Raw genomic sequence first — 10388 nt, 5'->3', positions numbered from 1 at the left:
CAAAGCAATTCAGCAGTTCTTAAAAAATATTAGCACTTTTAGTCGGTGGACGTTACGAATTTAACAGGCCATCTGTTGAATTCAATTTTAATCCATAGTATATATACAACAATTATTGATTTTTTCTTCTTCACCATGCTCTGACCTTGCAAAGACTTTCTTGCCTGTAATTCTTAACTTGAAACATTGCAACTTCCTGGGAAATGAAAATCAAGATATTTACATGACTTAAACATCTCTGAGAATCAAGCAAATACAATTGCAGTTTCTGCAAAAAGAATGACCTTTGGCACTCTTTTTCTCAAACTGTATATATATTATACATATCTGTCAAGAAAAGAAAAAGGAAAAAAAAGAAAAAAGAACTGCACTATAAGCTGCCAAAAATTTGTATAACTTATAATACATATTCAAGATCTGCAAAAAAAGACTAATCAGTTGTGAAGGGGGTTTGGTCCCCCTGGAACTGTTCGATAAGAAACTCCATAAATTGGTTGACTCTTTTCTGCTCTGGATGCCTCAGGAGATTTTGCAGGGAAATGCCATAGAGGCCTCGTGGAGAATTCTGCCCTGCTTGTTTGCTCAGATTCACTGCTTAAGCTTCTGTGTATGTAGCGGCTACTTGAGAGCTGGCTGGTGGCTAGTATGACCATAAACAACAGAAATGAGAATTTGGGTTTCCAAATCCTCATGATTGTAATGATGAGAAAAGGGCAGAAAAGATGATGAGAAGAACTGCAGAAGTTTATGGAATTGAGTTTGTTCACTTCCAAGGGGCAGGTATGAAGTCTATTAATATGAGATGAAGGCATCAAGCAACCTGTGTTGAAGATATAGCCACAACTAGCTATTAATTCTGCTGTAATGGCAGAAATACCCTTCATGCTTTGGTTAAATCTGCCATCATATCACTAATTATTCCAAGCAAAAACTACAGTAGAAAATCAGTTGTAGAAGTAGCTTTAATTTGTTTCTTCACTTGCATTGATGAATAAATATGCTCTGCATCCTGAATTCTGACATCTACACTACCCTCAAAAACATTCACAACATCAATTCAGACTGTTTTTATAAAAGATTGAACTTAATAAGAGTAGATCTCATTACATTCTATGCAAAACCTATCAACAGCTTATGTTCTACTTATTTATATATATAAAATGTTGAACTTAGTATGTGCAGATGGAAATCTCATTCCAACTTATCATGCTTGTATCCAGAACTAATCTCTGTTACTTTTCTAATGGTTGGAAGCCTACGATGCAAGTTCCTATCGCAGGAATGGTGCTCTTCGGATGGTTTGGTGAAAAGGAAATCACAGGCTAATATGGTCCTTTTGCAGTCTGGGTGGAGTGCTAACTTGAAAAACCGTTCGAAGGGGGGCTGTTGTAGGCGTTGACTTACATTAACATAGATCACTCTCAAGGCCAATTGGGGTTCTGATAATTTTAGCTAAACATTAATTATTGATGATCTCTCATTAAGGTGAGTTCATCGACACGTGCTGGAAGATCGCGTTGGACAAATGGCCAGCACCATTGCTGTTCCCGATGGTTTTCTTCACCACATGTAATTGCTTCCAAGCTATTGGTACTATTTGTCAATATTTCAATATGGAGCTAGGAAGCAAGGGCAGGCATCAAATAATTAGGATGGTCCAGAGGAGGCTTTCTGATCTTGCCTAAGACAGACAGGAGGGGAGTTCTATGTAGGCACATTCCTGTTGTGGGCTCCATTTTCTAAGCATTTTGGAATTGCCCCAATGATTAGTAGTAGCAGGTTGATTTAAGCAGGAAGAGATAAAGAGACGAAAGCTGAGGATGAAACCAAAGGGTTTGGTCCTAATTAGTTGGTACGAGATCAAAGCTTGTGGACAGTCCTTAGTAGGAAATAATTGGGATTCATGTGGAAAATTGTTGGTTTTATGACATTACACTCTCTCTTTTTTCCTGTTTGTTTTGGCGTCTAGGGGTATATAAAGTGATAGCAGAAAGTCTTGGTGCCACATCAGCTGACAAGATGTTATTGCTCAAGAGGAGACAATTTTCCTGGAAAGAGAAAGGGAAAATATTATGAGGATTAGAGCAAGGGCATAATTTTAGGTGATGTTTAGGTGGTGAGATAGAATGATTGTGATTTTGAAGATTGCTGCTTCTCTTTTCTTTTCTTTAATGGCGTGTTTGAATTGAACGAATTATGGATTCCATGCAACCACGATGCTAATTTTTTTCTTCAGGGATTTCTTCAAGACATCATGAAAACCGCAACAACCCATTGGAATTTAACAGTTTACCGCTTGGATAACAAGGAATGCAAAACCCATTTCCAAGTGGTTTTATATTGCATCAACTCTTTAATTTCCGTTTCAAGGCATGATCCGAACAATTAACACAGGCTATGCTCGGCTGTTCTCCAGCTCTAGGGGGATACCCACTACCTTAGAGGCCTCTCCCATAGGCTGGTTTTCATAACAGGGAATTCGATGGAGCATTCGTCGATGCTCCCATTTTTAGGTCCTAATGGGCCCTAAAATTAATTACGCATTAAATAGGTGGACCAAAGCATACTTGATTATGATGGAACCATGCCTGTAAGCTCTTTGTGCACATACTGTCTCTAGTCACCTGGTTAGGTAGTTTTTTGTCCCGGGTTGTAGGGGCTTTGTCATCAGCCACATACAAATATACAAAAGGATAGAAATAACCTGGACCAGATTGTAGATTTGTGCTTGAGGCATCAGCCTGATCCGAACAAGAACATATGCACAAACAAGCAATTTCCTAAAGTAGACATCGCCAAACTTCTACCTTACAAAGATAACATGCAGAGTTAACCAGAGGGAGTAAGTAGGGTTCACACTGTTTGCCAAGTCCTAAAGTCTGTCTAGAGATGTGGAAGGAGCAGTCAGCAGTTGCCCAACTTGACATTTCCTGAAAGGACATCATTACCTTATGTATTATTTTCTTGTCTATGTGAATCCAAAGTCATGACATTTATTTTTTTTCTTTTCTATTACAACATCAGATTGTATATATATTCGTTAGAGAACACAGTCTGAAAGCATAATGTAGTCTGAGGTAGCTCGGAAGTCAATGCTTTGATCATTGTAACTTGGTTGAACATATTGTTTTCACCTTCTCAACTTTCAAGAATATGAAAATACTGGTGTGTGGGCTGCTAGACACAATAATTGGTCCAGATGTGTACATAAAGAATAGAGTGGCAAACTGGCAATAGGCCTTCCTATTTATTTTGATATAGAATGTGTCCACATTTCAGATTGTGAGCAAGTAATCACTCTAGAAAACTCAAAGATTTCAGGACACATCAAGGGAAATTCCCTCAAGAACATGCACTAACATGGGAAACTGGGAAGCATGCGGTTAACATGAAGAAAATTGATTGTAGAGTGAACATGGACACCAGACCAGAGCACAAAGGAAACAATAGAAATGGCCAGACCAGAGTATAAAGGGTCTTAATAACATAATCAGTAAAAGGCATTTATTTCAAAACCGTATCCATCAGCAACAAGGACCCCTGCAGATTTATGGTCAAGGCTATCCAGAGTGTTTGAATATTTTACCACAAACCATATTTCTTTATTCAATTGTGTAACTAATAATCATGATTGACATCAGTCCCCAGTTTGCTTTGCAATAATTTATTCATTTCCGCAGTTCATTATAGACTTGATAAAGTGAACCATTTATGTAATATTAATACTAATTAAATTTCAATGAAAATACAGTTGAAACTTAGAAGTTAGAATTTTTCAGTGGAGGCAATTGCACCCATTGGATATCCGTCTCTGGAAATATCCATCCTCAACAACTTGCATAAAACTACTTTAATCACTGCTATTTTCGGATTCGGATTCCGGGTATATCTTTCAAACCCATTTTTATGGCTGTCTTCCTGAAGAGAGGAGGAGGCCTTTGTAGACCAATTGACATAGAAAACTGGTCGGCCAGCTCAACAAGTGTCGTTTTATCCCTGCCAATTTCTCTGATTGAGTTATAATAACCAAGCCAAGCATGATACGCTGCTTCTTTGATACTACCATCAATCTTTGCCATTGCAAACTCCAGCTGCAAGAGGATTCAAAGTATTAGAAACATTAGACGTTCACACCCCATGTTCGAAATACAGATTGAGATATCAACGCAAAATGTTCTGAATATGGCATCAACCTCTTACAAAGATCCCTTCGATAGAAGAATGAAGAGTAATACTTTTATTAGTTTAGGTGCAGACCTGTTGTTTGACATCCGGATCCATCTGTGGTAAAGAGAGTTTCTCGAGAGGCAAGTCCTTAATTTCATCCAAGAAATACTCTTCCCAGGGTGCAATCAACAAGATACCTTCTCCACACTTGCCTTCCCGTCCTGTTCTTCCTAGGCGGTGTATATATTGCTCCCGGTCAGGAGGAATACCCACCTGGTAGTAGTAATATAATGCCATATTTATTATTTTATCAAAAACAAAAAAAGGGAACGGTCTACACGAACAAAATAAGATATGTATTTCACAACCAGAATGTTTCTTCACTTTAAACCAGATGCAAGAGTTCTTGCCATTTCCAAGAATTATAAGGAACATTTAGTCATGGTCCAACGATATTATACTTGAAAGGTCAAGTATTTGCATTTGTGCTTGCATATGTATTTCAAAAATTTTAACTGCTTAATTAAACCAATCATACGCTTGAGGTTCAGTTTCTATTCAGAATATTATCTCAAAAAGAGTACCTGAATAACGAAAGTGACATCAGGATAATCCATTCCTCGTGCTGATACATCAGATGTAACAAGAATTAGTCTCCCAGAGTCCCTGAATTCATCAGAGATACGAGTTCTATAAAGTTGAGGTTTTCGGGAATGGATCTCCCTAACATTCATGTTCATTTCTCGGAGAAGCAAATACACGAGTGACGTTACCATCCCAGTTGTACAAAAAACAATGACCTGAGTGCTAGAACGGTTAGGCCTCAACAAATTTGTGCAACTACCAAAATCTAGAGGCTATAACATTTTACCTTGTAATCAGGCGCTTGAGACATATGCTTCTTCAAAAGATGGTGAACTATCTGAAAGTGCAATTCATGTGGTGCAACAAGAAGAGATTGCTTAACCTGAACTCATCAAGGAAAATTCTGCATATATCATTGCTGCTGCCAATAAGTTTGATACAATTATAACATCTATTTTAATTAATTTCAATGAAGGACTTCAGAAAAAAGTCAATTAATCAATCAAAGTTAAGTACTAAAATGATCTAAATTCCATTGTTTAGAAAGAATCATTAGCCTAATTGTATTTCCCTGATAGTAAATGTGTGCAATTATTGCCATGTATACCTTATCATGAGTTTCGACACAGCCCAGACCCACTGTATCAATGAAGGCATGTTCCCTTTTCAAAACAAGCTGAGATATTCGACGAACCTTCATAATCAAGCACATTTTAGTTCTGAGTGATTCATACAAGGAAATCTGCCGTGTACGCAACAAATATAAGGAAGATGAACAATCTAACCTCTTTCGGAATCGTTGCAGAAAACAGCAAGGACTGCCTCTGACGGGGTAAACAATCCACAATTTTCTCAACATCTTTCCGAAACCCAAGGTCTAATAAGTGGTCAGCTTCATCAAGTATAAGCATTTTCAGTCCCATCAAACGCACAGACAAGGTAGACTTGTTCTCAACATGATCCAGCAACCTCCCAGGCGTTGCAACAATTATCTGCAGAAAGTTTTGACCGACCTAATTAGAAAAGGTTTATCTTCTAGCATTAAGATGTAGAAGACTCTAGAAACATTATACAATGCTAAAAGAATTACCAGGTGTAAAACATAGGCTAACCTGGCATGGGTCTGATTCGAGGTGTTTCTGATCAACTTTGAAACGTGTTCCTCCAACTAGAGTCTGGACACCTATGCCATCATGGTACTTCAGCAGAGCATTTGCTTCAGCAGCTAGCTGACTTGCAAGTTCTCTTGTGGGGCAAAGAATGAGAACATATATTGGAGGCGCTCGCTGAATAGTATTACTACTAGCAGCCTTCAAAACTGTTTCAATTGCCGGAAGCTGTTTGACTTTAACAGAAGAAATTGGAAGAAAGAACAGAGAATCTACAAGTTCGTTAATAACAACTCAGGAATGGTAGTGTACCAAAAAAGCTGCAGTTTTTCCTGTGCCAGTTTTAGCTTTGACCAAAGCATCTTTGCCTGCTCCACATTAGAATGAGGATCGTCACTTGGAATGCTTGACTTGTATCGAATAATATTACTTACAACAGAGTTAAAGAAAGCATTTAACCATAACTATTGGGAAAGCACTACCATGCAGAAGACTTTTATACGTAAAAGGACCATGTGACACTCAGCAACATCTCATGCAAGCATAGAACAGTCTGCCCAGGCATATAAGTGATGATGAAATTGGAAATTAATTAGTTTGTTTCCTATCTTCAAATCCTATGGTTCGTATGCTTCACCAAATCACCTTACTATAAGACCTAATCTTGTATGGTCAACCCATCTAGTGACCCTGATACCTCAAGTCACATGTTGAGCTTCCAAAACATGATATGTTCTTGAAAATGTAAGATTCTACATCAATTTACCCATTATGCATTAAAGGCAACCAAGATGCAAACCATGAACAAGTTACTATCAAAACAAATGTAAAATCGAAAACCAGTGCAAGCTTCTACAAGGCTCATGGAAAAGTACAGTAAGTTCCACAAAAATGATGACACAATCACACAATGGCCAAATAAGCAATAACACACCCTCAAGGCAAACAGAAAGAGTTGCCTCCTGTACTCGAGTCATCTTAAAATATCCAGCTGCAGAGAGTGCCTTGATTGTCAATGAGGATATACCACACTCATCAAATCTGTAGAAACAAAAACCCACAGAGTCATCAATTTTCTCATCACCAAAACCAACAATACATACATCTATAATTCGAATTCTCTCACCAGAACAAAAGAAATACCAACCAAACATCTTGGCTTCCTTTTTTGACTATAAATAGTTTCTCCCTCCCCCCTCTTCTCATCATTTTCAGCCAACTTCTTCTTATCCAACTCCTTCCTAAGCAACTCCACTTGCTCCGAAAAATCAATGTCCTTCTCAAGTTCCTTTAGTGGCACTCTCTTTGTTATCTTCACATCATACTTCCCCAAAGAAGCACTACTCCCCAACTTCCTAACATCCCTCCAACCCCCCACTCCTTCCACTCCATCATCTAAATCTGAATCCCATTCATCATCACTAGATGAACTCTCATTCCTGCTAACCCCCTCCTCTCCAAACCTTTACCACTCTTTCTAAACTTCCTAAAATTCCTCGAACTCTCATTCCCGGCGTTCCACCAAGCCCACCCCGATGAACACGCTTCATCGAATTATCATTCGAAACAAAATCAGATTCACGCTGACTAGCAGAACTCTCCTTCTTCTTAAACCTCCTCTGCTCTATATACGCCCCGAATGCTTCAAAGAATCATCCTTTGAATCCAAGTCTAACGGAATCCTGCCAAAAGAACTCTCATTTACCCTAAATTTCCCTTTACTCTGAACTGAATAACTCCTACTCTTGCCAAAATGACTATTATTTACAACACTGAATTTTGCATTTTGCATACGATTATCAGATATCAGTTTCTTCAAGTCAAGCGGTGAATGGATTAACCCTGACCGTTGATTTCTTGTTGTTTCAATGATTCGTGGCCGTTCCTGTTCCTGTGATTTCAATGGACCGTCGTTTTCGTTCCACAAATCCACCGCCCCTTCTTTCATGAACCGATCAGCTAGGGCTTTGACGTGGTCTTTGGGGCTCATGGGGTTATATTTCGTTGGATTTGAACTCGAGTCGGGCTTCCCGGCTAGTTTGGCCCGGACTTGGGACCGGATTCTGGCCTGGTAAAGTTGCTTCTCTTGGTCGAGGAGTCTTCTCTCTTTCTCCTTGGCTTTTTTCTCATGAAGGCGCTTCCATTGCCACTTATTTAGGCCGCCGGGGAAGGTCCGAGGACCACCACCCATGGGTCGAGTCAAAATACGGGATCGGAGGAGATCCGAGAGGGTTTTAGAGCGCTGGAGGAGGACCGTTGAGAACATTGTGGGGTTTAGGGTTTAAGGAGAAATGGGAAACTTGCCGGGGTTTTTAAGAGGGTGTTTCTAAGTTTGACTAACGCACGAACGACGTCGTGTTGTCTCCTGTTGCATAACTTCAACCCGTAAAGCAAATTTCAGACGAATACACCATCCATCAGCACCGGCTCTTTCTATTATTTTCCACGTAAAACTACGTCGTTTATACGAATACACTTTCTACAGGAGAGCAATCTAAGGATTAAAGATCCTTCACTGCATTTTAACTTGTTATAAATAATTAGAAATTCAAGCATACGAACCGCTTAAAGTTTTATTAATCAATAAAAGTTAGAAATCTCTCAAAAAAGTTTAAGATCGATTTTAATTGGAGTATAAAACAGGCTGCTTTTGCACGAATTAAGCATTGTTGAGTTCGGGTCTGGGCTTTTAAACATCTGGTAAAGGAGGCCCAACAAACCACGTTAAAGCCCAACAAATTGGGTTCAATCTGGAATCATTAAATTAAATTATACAACCTGACACATTACTCGTAGTTGTTTTACCCCTTGCATGAATTTTTACCATTGTGTCAGAACAAACATTTTTACATGATTCAACCTTAGGCTTGTGTATAAGCCTAACCTGTAAACCTCCAACCCCATCAAATCAGGCTTCTTCATTCCTCCATCAACCTTCAATGAAGTAATAATAACAAGAGAAATCAGTTGAATAACAAAGAGAAGAATCTTAAAGGATGGTACTTGATTTCACTAACCAAAGAAAGGAACTGAACATAGGTCCAACCCTTTTCAAACTTTAGACTGGCTCTGAGCAGCATTTCGTCTTGCACAGCATCCCACAAAGCATATAATCAACTGGCATTGCGAAACATGGTATAAGAGTTAGCCTCGACACGATAAGTGATGAAACAAAATTTTGAGACTGAAATCCATGGAAGGTTTAAGCAGGAAAAAAGAATATGAAGATGGTCAGAAATTGGTAAACAGAACCTTACCAAGACAACAAATAGTGCCAAATTAAAGATTGCAACAACTCTCCACTCAGTTTTCATGTACTGTGCAACTCCAGCCCTGAAAAGTTGATTGGAGGAAAGCAAATGGCAGTAAGAAATTTATACCATAAAGGAAATGGAAGTTACGGACCATGGGAAAATCAAAATGCTTACTTGCAAGAGTCACAATTGTAGCACTTCACAGCCCGAGAATTTTTGTAAAGCTTGCAGTCATTTTTGGAACTAATTGGATGAAAACTCAAGTCGTAGTATGAAGCATTAACAACAGGATAACCACATCTGTGAATCAAGTTGAATGTCAAGAAAAGTAATTCATTAAATGAATAAATGAAGCTGTATAGACCATGATTAAATATAGGTGCAACTGCAAAGAGCCAACCCAACCAAAAATCAAAAAGAAAAGACACCTACTCGGATGGAGGTCGGCAGCAACCAGCTTCAATAGGCGTCAGTTTTGCCATTTTATACTGCTTAAGAGTCTGAAAATCAGAGTTGAAAATATTAGAATAGATGTCACAGAAAAAAATAGCACTCACGAGTTAAAAGGTAGACCTTGTATTGCTTTGCTAGGTTGCTGCAGTCCTGTGATTTCACAAGACAACTCTTCAAGCGCTTCCAATTATTGGTATTGTTCAGCTGACAAAAACAAAGCAAATGCTAATCATCGCTAAACAAAGTGGGGAACTACATTGCCAGCAAATTGAAAGCCTCACCTGCTTTAGAAACCATGAACTATAGTCTTTAAGTTGATACTCCTTGTATCTGATAAGAAAAGAAGATAACAGAGACTAGGATCATACACAGATCTCACTAAATTGAATTATGCACATTTATTTGAGACAGGTAGTGCAAAAACCACCCACTGGATAAGTAAAACAGATTGGGCACTACAGCATTTTTGTATGAAGATGAAGTAAACCTTGGCACCAAGTGCACGGAGAGAGAGGTGGCTGGTTGTTTTTCAGTTTTCTTGAGGTACAAATCACATAAAGACTAGAAGGAAATACTACAAAGTGGGACAACCGCCCAAAAGAGAAAAGAGAGGCAATGAGATATTTTTCCACTTAAGTTTACATGTTTCCTTACCTCAAGCCAGATACATTGTGACCAGATCCATTATTTGTTATAATGAACCTACAAGAAAAGTCATATAATCAATTTGTTTAACTTGAAAGCTCTTATAAAAGTGAGGACACAAAAGGCCTATAATGATACACACAAAGAAAGCATGAGAATGTCTCATTAAAACATA

The 10388-nt window shown here is 38.5% G+C and overlaps 2 protein-coding genes and 1 pseudogene across 2 annotated transcripts in view; all 3 read right to left on the bottom strand.

The window, feature by feature from the left end:
- Positions 1 to 3696: 3696 nt before the first annotated feature.
- LOC110417757 (putative DEAD-box ATP-dependent RNA helicase 48) lies at positions 3697 to 7311 on the bottom strand. Its single transcript, XM_089783847.1, has 10 exons — positions 7027 to 7311; positions 6796 to 6904; positions 6174 to 6229; positions 5865 to 6089; positions 5538 to 5744; positions 5360 to 5446; positions 5039 to 5134; positions 4752 to 4967; positions 4258 to 4440; positions 3697 to 4091 (listed from the first exon to the last, which is right to left on the bottom strand). The coding sequence occupies exons 2-10, from the start codon at positions 6836 to 6838 to the stop codon at positions 3861 to 3863; spliced, it is 1344 nt and encodes a 447-aa protein (XP_089639973.1). The 5' UTR covers positions 6839 to 6904; positions 7027 to 7311; the 3' UTR covers positions 3697 to 3860.
- Positions 7192 to 8484, bottom strand: LOC149527697 (putative DEAD-box ATP-dependent RNA helicase 48 pseudogene; annotated as a pseudogene).
- A 136-nt stretch (positions 8485 to 8620) lies between these two features.
- The window catches only part of TET10 (tetraspanin10), a 2931-nt gene continuing 1163 nt past the window's right edge, over positions 8621 to 10388 (bottom strand). The window contains exons 5-12 of the mRNA XM_089784472.1: positions 10223 to 10270; positions 9850 to 9898; positions 9689 to 9772; positions 9548 to 9615; positions 9290 to 9415; positions 9119 to 9194; positions 8879 to 8978; positions 8621 to 8795 (exon numbers count right to left, since the gene is read on the bottom strand). Coding sequence (XP_089640598.1) covers positions 8913 to 8978; positions 9119 to 9194; positions 9290 to 9415; positions 9548 to 9615; positions 9689 to 9772; positions 9850 to 9898; positions 10223 to 10270 — 517 coding nt within the window. The 3' untranslated portion in view covers positions 8621 to 8795; positions 8879 to 8912. The remainder of the gene's footprint in view (positions 8796 to 8878; positions 8979 to 9118; positions 9195 to 9289; positions 9416 to 9547; positions 9616 to 9688; positions 9773 to 9849; positions 9899 to 10222; positions 10271 to 10388) is intronic.

Source organism: Theobroma umbraticum, unplaced genomic scaffold (genome assembly GCF_002168275.2).
Source record: "Theobroma umbraticum cultivar Fairchild unplaced genomic scaffold, ASM216827v3 scaffold_30.0, whole genome shotgun sequence".
NCBI lineage: Eukaryota > Viridiplantae > Streptophyta > Magnoliopsida > Malvales > Malvaceae > Theobroma > Theobroma umbraticum.
This window is presented reverse-complemented; position numbering and strand designations above follow the sequence as displayed.